The sequence below is a fragment of the Salmo trutta genome, chromosome 13 (assembly GCF_901001165.1).
Source record: "Salmo trutta chromosome 13, fSalTru1.1, whole genome shotgun sequence".
In the NCBI taxonomy this organism is placed as follows: Eukaryota; Metazoa; Chordata; class Actinopteri; order Salmoniformes; family Salmonidae; genus Salmo; species Salmo trutta.
Window position 1 is genome coordinate 22257216 of NC_042969.1, and position 16241 is coordinate 22273456.

Here is a 16241-nt window from a genome sequence, read left to right on the forward strand (position 1 = left end):
GAAAGTTGCTCTAGCTGTCCCAGGCAACTTTGAAAATCAGCATAATAACTTCAATCAAATGTATAATTAGTAGGCTAATCTAATTCTAAACTTTCCATTTTCCTCTCCTTCTTTAGTGTTTTTTCCTAACTATTCCACTCTCTTTTATGTATTCCACTTCTGTTTTTCAAGTGTTTGATTCGTTGGCTGGCTGTGCATATTAATGAGATGGGACAGAGCTGGTTTTTAAAAGCTGCTGCTCAACAACATGTAGGGATAAAAGGCAAGAAACGCGAGTGGCGTCAAATGCGGATTACATTTCATCTGATCTGAGCGCTCTGGACCTAAGGAGTTAGTCAAAACTCGAGAGTATTCGGAAGAATAGAGATCAAATACTGTTCCTCCTGTCATCTCTAAAGTTAAGGAGCGAATACAAGGATAGTGTTGTTTGAGTGATTTTTACTAAGCGAAACCAGTCGGGAGGTCCGAATTTGAGGTTCATCATCAGCAGACAAAATGCATCGTTGTTCAACAGCAGCGTTGCTTTTGTTAATTATTGCTTTATATTCCCTCCAAGCAGAAGGTAATTATCTATTACTATTTGAGTAATGAAAACGTGTTTTAAGCATTTTACATGTTAAGCTGATGCTAATGAGTTTTTAAAAACAATTGGTTAGTTTGGCAGCCAAATTGCACCTGTAATGTTTTACCATTGCCATTAATTTGCCATCTTCAAATATGCTTGCTCACTTTTGGCAACAGTAGGCTATTGTTGTTTATAACCGTTGAGTTATTACTGTGTTGTACTTCTTGGTTTGTTTTGTAAAATTGTGGCTTTGTTCGTTTGTTGTGTTCACCACTCACCCACAGTCTGTAGCCAGGTTACTTTGTATCAATTTTGTTCTTCATCGTTTTACATTTATCCAATTCATGGTGGTAAACTGGTGCTGGTCTTCACCTAACAAAAAATATTACAGTTTTGAAACTGCAGTAAAAGTGCAGTAACTGCACTCAACTGTTGTATTTTGGACGCAGTAATTGAAGAATAACTGCAGTGTACGCAGTTGAACTGCAGTTATACTGCACTGTAACTGCAGTTACACTGCAAAATTACTCCATATTTTGGACAAGTATTTGTAGCATACTGAAGTTAAACTACAGTGTACTGCAGTCATACTGCACTTTGACTGCAATCTTTTTTCTGATTAGTCTTGGTCAGTTATCGCGGTTGATGATGAGAATTGTGATGCCCGTCATTGAGGAATTGGAGATGGTTGATGAGGTCGCCTTAAAGATGTGGGTCACACGTTCCATAGTGAGTACGAGCCTGACCACATGCATGCGCGGGAAACAGTCCCGGTGGCGGTGTGAATCAGCGCGCCTTGATTTACAGTGGAGATAATAATTACGCTTTTCTGTTTTACACTGCCGTTACTGAGCCCTCTTAAATCGTTCTCGTTCTCTTTGTTTTATTCCATACAGGTTTAGTGAGGCCTATGCTGCACCTGACAATCTGTGTGAAGTCAGGAAATCATACCAGAGAGCTAGTCTACAGATGGCTGAAAACGTTCAGACCAAAGTGTTTATTTGAAAGCCTTTGTAAAACACATCTGTTTTCTTCACAGCCTACAAGTGCAGGTGCACAAGAAAAGGGCCAAAGATTCGCTACAAGGATGTGCAAAAGCTGGAGATTAAACCCAAACATCCTTTCTGCCAAGAGAAGATGATATTGTGAGTCTTTCTTTGAAAAATGTATCTTGCACTCTCTCTCTTTCTGCATTGCCATTGTCAATCCCATGTTCTGTTTGTTTCAGAGATGTCAGTCATTGTGTGCTATTCTGTTTGTTTGCCAAATGCAGTAACTTGTCTAAATAGTCACTCTGATGTTCTAATCTCCTACTATATCAAAGCAGCTGATTGACCTATAAATATATTGCTCTGGAATGGAATCTGATAACTCCTCAATCCAGACATTCTTGAGAAAACCTATTAACTTAAATTAGACAGTAAAGGATGGTCTTTGTCCACATGCACCATCCAGTCGCCTATTATTCCCTATCATTTGATCTATTACTTTTAAAGCATTGCTTGCTCAACTGGACCACAGCACAACTGGACCACAGCCTTGGCATCCAATAGGGACTTTCCCTCTCCAGATAAGAGTGACTGTTTACCTCTTTTTGAGGGTTCAAAATGGAATTGCATTGCCCTATACTACTGCATGCATCAGACCCCATTGTCAAATAGACACTGATCTTACATTTGAGTCATTTTCGGTGGAAGCAGACCTTACTTTTGTAAAAGATCATACTCTTTCGCCATCTGCTGTTCACTAGAGGTATCGCACAGAAATGTGTTCCCATCAACAGCAAAAAAAAAACTTGAAAACAAATGTCATTTTGTCCTGCTGTTTTGGAGTACAGTACATTGCTCTCGATATGATCTTAAGACTTTAGAGTCCGTCCAACAAAGAGTTGTGTTGGCGCTTGGACTATTAAACTGCTATTTACTGCTTTATTTACTGCTGTCCTGGGGTCAATGTGATAAACTTCATATTCAGGCAGATTAATGCTTGCATAAAATGGTGGCCACTGGCCACTGACCTCAGTGTAATTTGAGACTCAGCAGGCTCCAGAAAGAGTGTGCCTTCTCTCCTTTGTTGGCTGGCATTGGGGTCACATCTCAGAATTTAACATTCTGGAGGGGGGGGGGGGGGGCACCCCAACTGTGACAGCAGTGCTTCCAACTCCAGCTTAGGAGTTAACCAAATGAACCAAGACCTCTGTTGGCTGGGCAGGTGAATCATTCACTAAGCAGCAGACACACTAATAAGAGATTGATTTGAGAAGCCCCTGCATAGCTCTGGGCACAACACAGCACATGTCATGACCGGCCGAAATATGCCATAAAGACAGACTAGTATCTCTAACTGCTGCTCTGAATGTCAATGGGTTAATCTGGCCATGCTCAGAAATCATGTATAGGCCTGCCCACCCAGTGCTGTTTCTAAAGCCTGTTCATAGAACCTCTCCATGAGTGTTTACGTTTAAGATGTCAGAGATAGAATGTATTAAAGTTATTGCAGTATTCTTACCACATTGCTTGGGTTGTTATAATTACTTTGCAGCTAACATTAACCAACATCGCTTATGATTCTAATGCAGTAAGGTGGATTAGCTATTTTCTCTTACACTTTTCCTCGCTTCTTTTGTTTGTCAGTGTCACCATGGAGAATGTGTCGCGCTTCAAGGGGCAGGAGTACTGTCTGCACCCCAAACTGCAGAGCACCAAAAACCTGGTCAAGTGGTTCCGGATCTGGAAGGATAAGCATAGGTGAGAGGTCATCCCACTCCATGAACTAAAGTTGTAAGAGTACTGCTGTTGCATACAGATATATGATCTTATTTTAATCACCCTGTTGCAGGAGAACTTTACTGCAAGGCAGGAAATGTAAAACCTGTAGTGTATTTGAGATTTAATAAGGCTTCTGAAGTTTTCATCATTAATTATAATCAACATAATAATTCACATTTCCTGTTGCTGCAGGATTATTTTCCTGCTGTAGCAAACTGGCTCTTATTAAGATCCTACATCTGTTCTGCAGTTGAAACACATTTAACATTTTGCAAATGGTTATGTTACATACTGTTTTATAGGAACAGAACTGGCACCTATTGTTCATAATACGAACTATAATGTATTATAGTGCTATTGAAATTTTGGTTATAGGAATCTATATAGCTATGTAATTGTGTATGATATTTGGCTGTATTTCACACTTTTTTCTTGTCTCCTTTGTAGGGTGTATGAAGCTTAACATATAGATTATGTAAACAAAGGGAACAAGTGAAAAAAAACACCATCAAGACTGTTTTTGTGAAAAACAAGACATTATCTCCCAGCAATCAGTACTTGGTCTTGGAGTGAGATTTATCAAGCAGCGATGTCTAGTTTTCTGGTGCCGTTTAAGTTGGCCATCAGGCTAATTATTGTTACTCACTTAAGTCATTTCAACTGTAATAATGGTCATATTTCTCCAATGCCAACGTTCAAGGCTGTGAAAGATGATACAGGAGGAAATGCTGTGAAAAAAGGTCCTTCATGAATCTGGCCCAAGGTGTTTTTCTTTCGAATAGGAGATGTTTTGTATGCCCTTGAACCATTTGTATGTACTGGTGACTACAGTATGTGGATGTCTTGTAAGATGAAAGGAACATAGGGTTATTGTACCAACTGGGAGTAATCCTGCTGTATCTTGCTGTGCACTCCAGAGGTGTCAAACATAGCACACTGTATACGTGTCTAGGGAATGTGATGAAGAGAATTATTTAAAAACAGCTCTATGTATATCATTCATTTTGTACATTTGAGTCCATTCAAAGAGAATAGTGTACAAGAGAAAGAAACACATTCAGATGACTAGGTCAATGTTATTTTAGATGTCCTTGGTGCCATTCCCTTTCCATTATGCAATAAATCAGTTGTAGGTTATTATGAGGGGTATGTAAAGTCAGCCTGTTAATTTAGATCTTGTAAGACATATATTTTCTGTACCTGGTAGGAACTATTGTAAACAGCTATTGTATAATAAATTGTCCATTTGCTGTATTTTGTATCATTTTCCTGATGTCTTCAGTGTTCTTATGCTGTATTCTACAAAGACTGGAGTTCATCAACATGTTCCATTGTAGAATAAACTCTTCATCATTACCTATGGAAAAGTAATCTTATCAAGATATATCTAATTGTACATCATAAGAATCAAGACATTGAAACATGAAATTGTTACTTAACAAGTGGTTGATTATAAAGCATTTTCGTGATATTATCCAATACCTTTCTGAATGATAACCTTCAAGAAGGTGTGATTATTTTGTAAGCCATTGGTATACGTTGTTACAATGACGGTACCATTTTTATTTCACCAAACAGAACGCTCAATATACATTTTCTTCAAAGAAGGTGCATCCTTATTTTATATTTACATATATCAATAAACATTTTGTAAATAGACCAATAGTCTATGTTAGTGAGAATGAATTCATCTCAGACTTTCTAGTGTAATGTATTGTATTATTGAGTTATTGTTGTTTTGCTATTTAAATGTTCATTCGGTAAGAGAATTTTGTAGTATCTGTTAGAACTGACCCACCAAGCACACATTAAAAACATTCTAAGGAGTGTATGTCAACAAGCACAGCAATATAAAACATTTAAAAAGCACTGTCTAAAACATCCCTTTTATTGTTTCCTTGAAATTGTATGTTAATTGCTAAATCAACGTTGTATTTTCACTCCACACATCTGAGCTTTCAGACAGCCTAAATATCAAAATATCAGTCCATTTGTTATCGCTAGATGGTGCTGTGCTACTTAATGAACTGGTCACTGAGCCAACCCTCTCTGACAGAGCAACAGACACTACACAGATACAATTAGTCTTTCCTTACTTTCTGTATATCTCAGACAAGACCCTACACACAGACAGCACACACGATTATATCACACTTATATCACACTGCAACTTTGCATTTGCCTTTCTAGAAATGCAGAGATTGAATTGTGTGGCTACCAATCTCAAATAATAAACAAACAATGGAACAAGTTTGCGATTTACCTCTGGTAGGGACACTGATGAAGAACGCATTAAGATTATGGTTGTTGTTTTGTTGAGCAGGGCAACAACAGCAAAAACTATGTAGTATTTTCCCCAGTAGATGGCGCACAAACGCTTTCTATCTGATCATTGTGGACAGTCCCAAATTATTACATTTCAAATCCAAGATACACAGTCTGTATCAAATAAAGTCATCTTTGGTTTGTAATCATGTCGAATCTATTGATCGAATATATTCAGGTTGGGACAGTCTGAAAAGTTCAACCTTTTAGCCCGAAGTGACCAATGCATTTTCAAGCAGTAGCTACGTTATACGTTATAATTATTATTTCCAGGCCATATATTTTAATTTGTTAAAAATGATATGTGAACGACAGCAATTGTATGTATAGACAATTTGATACTTGCATAGTTATTCATATGGTCAATTATTTTTTTAGGCAGCATTACTGTATGTACATTTACCTGAAAAACATCTGGTAAACATTCAGGTTGTCTGAACTGTGACTGTCTCTTCAAAATATGTAATGCCAAAATCTAGCTAGATATGATATATATAGATATATATTCTGCATTTGAGTCGGTTGCAATACTGTTAGTGTATCTGGCATTCAGATGGTGGTGTTTGCTTGCTGCTACTGATATGAGATGCGATGTGGATGGATGAGGAAGTTTTCAATTTGGTTGTCTGGTGGTGCATCTGGGTGATATTCATTAGAGCACAACGTAGAAAAACGTTAAACAAAATGTGCACCAAAAAACGAGAACAAGCTGTTCTTATTGGACAAGTTCATGTAGTCCCTTCCTGTTTTAGTATTTTTTGTTCGTTTAGTGCCTTATGAATACAAACCTGTTCGATAGGAGAGGCGGGGATAACGTTTGGCAGCTTCATCTCTTGTGGGTGTGAGCTGTGAACGGCATCTGAATTTTAACAAAACAGGAACCGAATTGTTTTCAAATAGCTAGCTGTGTTCTCGACATTGTTTGTTTGCTAATATCTGTTTCATTTTGATCAAATTTGTCGTCCGTTAAGACGTCAATTAAAGACTCAAAACAAGAATTGATGGTTCTTGCTCTCCGTTCCTGTTGGATTTGACCTGGTAGGTGCACATTTGCTCGCCAGTTTAGCTAACATCGTTAGCATGCTAGCTTACATTTCCTAATTATGTGTACATGTATGTTTTGCTGTTTGTTTGGCTAAATAATTGCATTGTTCTGTAGTCACATTCACAGGCTGTGTGGTGTTTATGAATTTAACAAAACGTCTTGCGAAAAATGTTCATTGTTTTCATTTAAACCATTGCCAAGAATTGTATGCTAGCTAGCAAACGTTGGCAAGCTTGGAAAAGCAGCTTTTGCTAGCTAACTTAAAGGGGAATTAAAACACTAACGTTTGGCTTTAGAACACCAGCTAACTGTAAATCGCCATATTGGCATTGTTGCATCATCGGTAGGAGAGTTTTGGAATTGCTGAATTTACTGAAACCATGACCTCTGCGTACATTAATGAACATACTTTGCTGGTGTCAAACCATATATGAAAACATGATACATATTTTGAAAGCTGAGAAACGGCTCTTTCAAATGATTACAGTGCAGGAGCTTTCATCTTTCCAAGTCGGTCCATTAGACTATGTTCACCGAAATTAACAAATTACATTATGCTATAGAGACCTCTGATTATTCACTGTTAAGGGTTTATACACATTTTCCATGACTTCTCTGAATTTTGACCACATTTTCATCACTTATTATAGCCTACATAGAAAAAGATTGACACCAGAAGGCTGCTGTGTCTGATCCCATGTAGACTTGCCGTTGTGCCCTTGATCAAGGCACTTAACCTCCCACAAAGTAGAACTGTACTGTTAGTTACAGGTTGTCAACCCTCCATCTGTGGAGCTCCTGGTTGTGCAGGCAACTTTACAACCAAATACTTTTGTCTTTATAAAATTAATAAATCAGGGATCAAATGGATAAGGTAGGCTACTTCAAAGCAAGGTATCTAACTAGACATGTTTATTTATAAGGATCAAGTATTCATATTTCGGGGGAGATCTATGCACAGTACGTTTTGTCAATTAGGCTATTAGAATATTTTTAACGTTGTCGTAATTACATTGCCGCTATTTAATAGGGAAATCCCATCTTTCCAAAGTTTCAGTGCTTGTAGAAAGATGACATTAATGCTTAACTATAATTAACTAGCAAGAACTGCTGTTAGTTATATTTTAAATTGGCTATCTAGTTAGCCTGCCATTATTTTATACCTGCTGCTGAAATGTCCCCACGTCCTCGGGCAACGGCACACATGCAGCACACACAGACACTGAAGGGTCATTCCGATAATGGCTGATACTGTAGATTTTTAAGTGATTGATAATATTTAAGTGTGCCTTCATGAATGACATTAACAGAAATTATGAAACAAATTTCCATGACTTTTCATGACCTTCCAAGTTGTCAAATGAGGTTTGTAACAGCGCATCATGCACATACATACTGGCACATTTTCAATCTGCGAAATCTCGAACAGCCTACTGTCACGCACGGATTCAGACTAGCGGCAAATAAACTTGAACAAAGCAGAATCAGGAAATTCATTCTCACTCTCCATTGCTATTCAGATCCTGCCTTCATTCCGTTTTGATCAACCTTTTTTGCATCTGTGTGTGAACCTGGGCCGGTAGAAGGGCCGGTACAGCACTCCGGCCCAAGTCACGCACTGACAATAGCACCACATCAGTCAAATGGTAATCAGTCAAGAAAAAACACCTGTGAAAATGTCTTATACGCCAAACAACTCCTAAATACAAAACTTTCTAATGCAGGGGTTGTCAAAGTGGGATCCGAGGTAGTGCATGGGGTCCGCAGCCAGATGTAAAAAATCTATAACCTTTTTAAATGAATATTACTAAGAGATTAAACAGCTTTTGGCCAAGCTATCAGTGGAATAAGTTTAACGTGTGCAGTATACTGAACAAAAATCTAAATGCAACAATTTAAAAGATTTTACTGAGTTACAGATCATAATTAGGAAATCAGTCATTTTTTTTAAAATTCATTAGGCCCTAATCTATGGATTTCACATGACTGGGAATACACATGCATCTGTTGGTCACAGATACCTTAAATAAAAATATCAGGAAACCAGTCAATATCTGGTGTGACACATCTCCTTCACATAATCAGGCTGTTGATTGTGGAATGTTATCCCATTCCTCTTCAATGGTTGTGCGAAGTTGCTGGATATTGGCGGGAACTGGAAGACTGTCATACACTTCAATCCAGAGGATCCCAAACATGCTCAATGGGTGACATGTCTGAGCATACAGGCCGTGGAAGAACTGGGACATTTTCAGCTTCCAGGAATTGTGTACAGATCCTTGCGACATGGGGCCGTGTATTATCATGCAACATAAGGTGATGGCGGCGGATGAATGGCACGACAATGGGCCTCAGGATCTTGTCATGGTATCACTGTGCATTGAAAGTGCCATCGATAAAATGCAACTGTGTTCATTGTCTAACTTACAGTGCATTCGGAAAGTATTCAGACCCCTTGAGTTTTTCCACATTTTATGTTACAGGCTTATTCAAAAATTGACAAGGATTTTTTTATTAATTTAGTCAATCTACACACAATACCCCATAATGACAACTAAAATGGGTTTTTTACATTTTTGCAAATGTATTAAAAAAAAAAAAAAACGAATACCTTATTTACATAAGTATTCAGACCATTTGCTAAGAGACTCAAAATTGAGCTCAGGTGCATCCTGTTTTCTTTGATCATCCTTGAGATGTTTCTATGTCTTGATTGGAGTCCGCTTATGGTAAATTCAATTGATTGGATGTGATTTGGAAAGGCACACACCTGTCTATAAGATCCCACAGTTGACAGTGCATGTCAGAGCAAAAACCAAGCCATGAGGTCAAAGGAATTGTCCTTAGTGCTCAGAGACAGGATTGTGTCGAGGCACAGATCTAGGGATAGCCCACTTGGAGTTAAAGGACTCTCAGACCATGAGAAACAAGATTCTCTGGTCTGATGAAACCAAGATGGAACTCTTTGGAATGAATGCCAAGCGTCACGCCTGGAGGAAACCTTCCCTACGGTGAAGCGTGGTGATGGCCACATCATGCTGTGTTGATGTTTCTCAGCGGCAGGGACTGGTAGACTAGTCAGGATCGAGGGAAAGATGAACAGCGCAAAGTACATAGATCCTTGACGAAAACCTGCTCCAGAGCGCTCAGGATCTTAGACTGGGGCGAAGGTTCATCTTCCAACAGGACAACGACCCTAAGCAAACAGCCAAGACAACAAATAAGTGGCTTTGGGACAAGTCTTTGAATGTCCTTGAGTGGCCCAGCCAGAGCCCGGACTTGAACCGGATCGAACGAACATCTCTGGAGAGACCTGAAGATGGCTGTGCAGCGACGCTCCCCATCCAACCTGACAGAGCTTGAGAGGATCTGCAGAGAAGAATGGGAGAAACTCCCCAAATACAGGTGTGCCAAGCTTGTAGCTTCATACCCAAGAAGACTCGAGACTAATTGCTGCCAAAGGTGCTTCAACAAAGTACTGAGTAAAGGGTCTGAATACTTATGTAAATGTAATATACACTGCTCAAAAAAATAAAGGGAACACTTAAACAACACAATGTAACTCCAAGTCAATCACACTTCTGTGAAATCAAACTGTCCACTTAGGAAGCAACACTGATTGACAATAAATTTCACATGCTGTTGTGCAAATGGAATAGACAACAGGTGGAAGTTATAGGCAATTAGCAAGACACCCCCAATAAAGGAGTGGTTCTGCAGGTGGGGACCACAGATCACTTCTCAGTTCCTATGCTTCCTGGCTGTTTTGGTCACTTTTGAATGCTGGCGGTGCTTTCACTCTAGTGGTAGCATGAGACGGAGTCTACAACCAACACACATGGCTCAGGTAGTGCAGCTCATCCAGGATGGCACATCAATGCGAGCTGTGGCAAGAAGGTTTGCTGTGTCTGTCAGCGTAGTGTCCAGAGCATGGAGGCGCTACCAGGAGACAGGCCAGTACATCAGGAGACGTGGAGGAGGCCGTAGGAGGGCAACAACCCAGCAGCAGGACCGCTACCTCCGCCTTTGTGCAAGGAGGAGCAGGAGGAGCACTGCCAGAGCCCTGCAAAATGACCTCCAGCAGGCCACAAATGTGCATGTGTCTGCTCAAACGGTCAGAAACAGACTCCATGAGGGTGGAATGAGGGCCCGACGTCCACAGGTGGGGGTTTTGCTTACAGCCCAACACCGTGCAGGACGTTTGGCATTTGCCAGAGAACACCAAGATTGGCAAATTCGCCACTGGCGCCCTGTGCTCTTCAGATGAAAGCAGGTTCACACTGAGCACATGTGACAGACGTGACAGAGTCTGGAGATGCCGTGGAGAACGTTCTGCTGCCTGCAACATCCTCCAGCATGACCGGTTTGGCGGTGGGTCAGTCATGGTGTGGGGTGGCATTTCTTTGGGGGGCCGCACAGCCCTCCATGTGCTCGCCAGAGGTAGCCTGACTGCCATTAGGTACCGAGATGAGATCCTCAGACCCCTTGTGAGACCATATGCTGGTGCGGTTGGCCCTGGGTTCCTCCTAATGCAAGACAATGCTAGACCTCATGTGGCTGGAGTGTGTCAGCAGTTCCTGCAAGAGGAAGGCATTGATGCTATGGACTGGCCCGCACATCTGGGACATCATGTCTCGCTCCATCCACCAACGCCACGTTGCACCACAGACTGTCCAGGAGTTGGCGGATGCTTTAGTCCAGGTCTGGGAGGAGATCCCTCAGGAGACCATCTGCCACCTCATCAAGAGCATGCCCAGGCGTTGTAGGGAGGTCATACAGGCACGTGGAGACCACACACACTACTGAGCCTCATTTTGACTTGTTTTAAGGACATTACATCAAAGTTGGATCAGCCTGTAGTGTGGTTTTCCACTTTCATTTTGAGTGTGACTCCAAATCCAGACCTCCATGGGTTGATAAATTGGATTTCCATTGATTATTTTTGTGATTTTGTTGTCAGCACATTCAACTATGTAAAGAAAAAAGTATTTAATAAGATTATTTATTTCATTCAGATCTAGGATGTGTTGTTTAAGTGTTCCCTTTTTATTTTTTTGAGCAGTATATATAGTTACATAAGACATTTGAAAAAAATTCTAAACCTGGTGTTGCTTTGTCATTATGGGGTATTGTGTGTAGATGGGTTAAATCAATTTTAATTGTTACGGTTTGTTTGTTACTGTAACGTAACAAAATGTGGAAAACATCAAGGGGTCTGAATTCTTTCTGAATGCACTGTGTGCTTGCCCATACCATAACCCCACCGCCACCATGGGGCACTCTGTTCACAACGTTGACATCAGCAAACCGCTCGCGCACACAACACCATACACATTGAGGCCGGTTGGACGTACTGCCAAATTCTCTAAAACAACTTGGGAGTCGGCTTATGGTAGAGAAATTAACGTAAGTTTCTGGCAACAGCTCTGGTGGACATTGCTGCAGTCAGCATACCAATTGCATGCTCCCTCAACTTGAGACATCTGTGACATTGTTTTGTGTGACAAATCTGCACATTTTAGTGGCCTTTTTATTTTGTAAGATCATGCTGTTTAATCAGCTTCTTGATACCCCACACCTGTCAGGTGGATGGATTATCTTGGCAAAGGATAAATGCTAACTAACAGGGATGTATACAAATTTGAGAGAATTAAGATTTTTGTGCGTATTGAACATTTTTGGGATCTATTATTTCAGCTCATGAAACATGGGATCAACACTTTTTTTATATGTTTATTTTTTTGTTCAGTTTATAATACAATGTAATATTATTCATCTACAGTTTGTTCTCAACCCTGGGAACCAAGGGCCTGGGAGGCTCACAGGGATATTGGTATCCACAGTACTTTCAACTGAAAATGTATGTACTTAAATGCACATAAAAGCTTTAAAACAGCGAAGTTTTCTCTCTGCCTCATCGCAAAATGTGTAGAATTGCAGGATATTAGCTTTAAAGCTGCACCAACAATGAAAAATCTCTCTGCCCCTTGACAAAATATTTAGAATTGCAGGAATTTAGCTTGAAAGTTTCTCTAATAAGAGGCGGGCCTTTTAAATGTTCTTTCCCCTGACCTGAGACTTGGTTCGTCCAGCCATGCGCTGCAGACGTCATACTAAAACTCCTTGTAGACTTTTCAAAGAATCTGACTCGATTTTATGTTCTGATCACGAGGGGGTCCCTGATGAATTTGCTATCACAAAAGGGTCCCCGGCCCCAAAAAGTTTTAGAACCCCGTCCTAATGAAGATATAGAAACTCTTAGAGCATATTGAGTCTTCCTTATTTTGTAAAGATTGATAATCTGAAATCAGAATAGTAATGCCTTTTACTGTGAATGAGGTACAGACGTTTTAGTGACTGGTGGCATGTATTACTCTGGTATGTTCTGTGATCTGACACGCTCTTATCTGCATAGCATATTAAACACATATGCACCAAAACATATTACAAATTTAGTCGTACATTGATAAGGAAAGACATACACAAGTAATATAATTTGAATAAATTAACTTTATTGTAAGAATAAGGTTAGGGGAATACATTCTCATTCACAACTGAAAACAAAGTTACATCATGCTATCATAACCATAACAACCTACAGTTGAAGTCAGAAGTTTACATACACTCAATTAGTACTTGGTAGCATTGCCTTTTAAATTGTTTAACTTGGGTCAAATGTTTCGGGTAGCCTTCCACAAGCTTCCCACAGTAAGTTGGGAGAATTTTGGCCCATTTCTCCTGACAGAGCTGGTGTAACTTAGTTAGGTTTGTAGGCCTCCTTGCTTGCACATGCTTTTTCAGTTCTGCCCACAAGTTTTCTATAGGATTGAGGTCAGGGCTTTGTGATGGCCATTCCAATACCTTTACTTTGTTGTCCTTAAGACATTTTGCCACAACTTTGGAAGTATGCTTGGGATCATTGTCCATTTGGAAGACCCATTTGCGACCAAGCTTTAACTTCCTGACTGATGTCTTGAGATATTTCTTCAATATATCCACATCATTTTCCATCCTCATGATGCCATCTATTTTGTGAAGTGCACCAGCCCCTCCTGCAGCCAAGCACCCCCACAACATGATGCTGCCACCCTCGTACTTCACGGTTGGGATGGTGTTCTTCGGCTTGCAAGCCTCCCCCTTTTTCCTCCAAACATAATGATGGTCATTATGGCCAAACAGTTCTATTTTTGTTTCATCAGACCAGAGGACATTTATCCAAAAAGTACGATCTTTGTCCCCATGTGCAGTTGCAAACCATAGTCTGGCTTTTTTATGGCAGTTTTGGAGCAGTGGCTTTTTCTTTGCTGATCAGCCTTTCGGGTTATGTCGATATAGGACTTGTTTTACTGTGGATATAGATACTTTTGTATCTGTTTCCTCTAGAGGCCGACCGATTAACTTCTATTGGCTAGGTGGGACACAGCCAGTGAAATATCAGGGCGGAAAATTCAAAAACAACAATGTCATAATTCAACTTTCTCAAACATACAACTATTTTACACAATTTTAAAGATAAACTTCTCGTTAATCTAACCACATTGTCCGATTTCAAAAAGGCTTTACAGCGAAAGCAAAACATTAGATTATGTTAGGAGAGTACATAGACAAAAATAATCACACAGCCATTTTCCAGACACTGTAGTTTTGATAGAGAATCAAAAGAACTACAATTCTCAGACTTTCCACTTCCTGCTTGGAATTTTCTCAGGTTTTTGCCTGCCATGTGAGTTCTGTTATACTCACGGACACTATTCAAACAGTTTTAGAAACTTCAGTGTCCAAATCTACTAATAATATGCATATTCTAGTTTCTGGGCAGGAGTAGTAACCAGATTAAATCGGGTACGTTTTTTTATCCGGCCGTGAAAATACTGCCCCCTATCCCAAAGAAGTTAACTACACATGGTTGATAATATTACTAGTTTATCTAGCTTGTCCTGCGTTGCATATAATCGATGCGGTGCCTGTTAATTTATCATTGAATCACAGGCTACTTCGCCAAACGGGTGATTTAGCAAGCGCATTCGCGAAACAAAGCACTGTCGTTGCACGAATGTACCTAACCATAAACATCAATTCCTTTCTTAAAATCAATACACAGAAGTATATTTTTTTAAACCTGCATATTTAGTTAAAAGAAATTCATGATAGCAGGCAATATTAAACTAGGGAAATTGTGTCACTTCTCTTGCGTTTATTGCACGCGGAGTCAGGGTACGTGCAACAGTTTGGGCCGCCTAGCTTGTTGCGACCTAATTTGCCAGAATTTTACGGAATTATGACATAACATTGAAGGTTGTGCAATGTAACAACAATATTTAGACTTATGGATGCCACTCGTTAGATAAAATACGGAACGGTTCCTTATTTACTGAAAGAATAAACGTTTTGTTTTCGAAATGATAGTTTCCAGATTTGACCATATTAATGACCTAAGGCTCGTATTTCTGTGTTATTATAATTGTCTATGATTTGATAGAGCTGTCTGACTGAGCGGTGGTAGGCAGCAGCAGGCTCGTAAGCATTCATTCAAACAGCACTTTACTGCGTTTGCCAGCAGCTCTTCGCAATGTGTAAAAACATTGCGCTGTTTATGACTTCAAGCCTATCAACTCCCGAGATTAGGCTGGCAATACTATAGTGCCTATAAGAACATCCAAAGGTATATGAAATACAAATGGTATAGAGAGAAATAGTCCTATAATAACTACAACCTAAAACTTCTTACATGGGAATATTGAAGACTCATGTTAAAAGGAACCACCAGCTTTCATATGTTCTCATGTTCTGAGCAAGGAACTTAAACGTTAGCTTTTTTAAATGGCACATATTGCACTTTTACTTTCTTCTCCAACACTTTGTTTTTCCATTATTTAAACCAAATTGAACATATTTCATTATTTATTTGAGACTAAATAGATTTTTTTTTATGTATTATATTAAGTTAAAATAAGTGTTCATTCAGTATTGTTGTAATTGTCGTTATTACATTATATATATATATATATGCATATATGCATATGCATCGGCTTTTTTGGCCCTCCAATAATCGGCATTGAAAAATCATAATCGGTTGACCTCCAGTCTTGGCTGATTTCTTTTGATTTTCCCATGATGTCAAGCAAAGAGGCTCTGAGTTTGGAGGAAGGCCTTGAAATGCATCCTCAGGTACACCTCCAATTGACTCAAATTATGTCAGTTAGCCTATCGGAAGCTTCTAAAGCCATGACATTTTCTGGAATTTTCCAAGCTGTTTAAAGGAACAGTCAACTTAGTGTATGTAAACTTCTGACCCACTGGAATTGGGTCATGTGGCTCAGTTGGTAGAGCATGGTGTTTGCAACGCCAGGGTTGTGGGTTCGATTCCCACGGGGGACCAGTACGGAGGGGGAAAAAAGTATGAAATGTATGCATTCACAACTGTAAGTCGCTCTGGATAAGAGCGTCTGCTAAATGACTAAAATGTAATGTAAATGTGATACAGTGAAATAATCTGTCTGTAAACAATTGTTGGAAAAATTACTTGTATCATGCACAA

General features: G+C 39.7%; 2 protein-coding genes across 5 annotated transcripts in view; both read left to right on the top strand.

The window, feature by feature from the left end:
* The first annotated feature begins 237 nt into the window (after positions 1-237).
* Positions 238-4992, top strand: cxcl14 (chemokine (C-X-C motif) ligand 14). The gene is made up of 4 exons (XM_029771424.1): positions 238-562; positions 1605-1710; positions 3199-3312; positions 3781-4992. The coding sequence occupies exons 1-4, from the start codon at positions 496-498 to the stop codon at positions 3794-3796; spliced, it is 303 nt and encodes a 100-aa protein (XP_029627284.1). The 5' UTR covers positions 238-495; the 3' UTR covers positions 3797-4992.
* Positions 4993-6124: 1132 nt separating this feature from the next.
* Positions 6125-16241, top strand: part of LOC115205442 (protein FAM13B) — a 76384-nt gene continuing 66267 nt past the window's right edge. Inside the window, exon 1 of one of the 4 annotated variants that reach the window (XM_029771422.1) lies at positions 6125-6696. The gene's annotated coding sequence lies outside the window, so the exon portion shown is untranslated. The remainder of the gene's footprint in view (positions 6697-16241) is intronic. The other 3 variants (XM_029771421.1, XM_029771420.1, XM_029771423.1) reach the window with 3 other exon arrangements.

What these genes read in the sequence shown, in the direction of transcription:
- cxcl14 (XM_029771424.1), top strand. Translation starts at nt 496, where the DNA reads ATGCATCGTTGTTCAACAGCAGCGTTGCTTTTGTTAATTATTGCTTTA. An exon ending in ATATTCCCTCCAAGCAGAAG is followed by an intron (nt 563 to 1,604) that starts GTAATTATCTAT and finishes TTTTCTTCACAG; the next exon opens with CCTACAAGTGCAGGTGCACA. An exon ending in TGCCAAGAGAAGATGATATT is followed by an intron (nt 1,711 to 3,198) that starts GTGAGTCTTTCT and finishes TTTGTTTGTCAG; the next exon opens with TGTCACCATGGAGAATGTGT.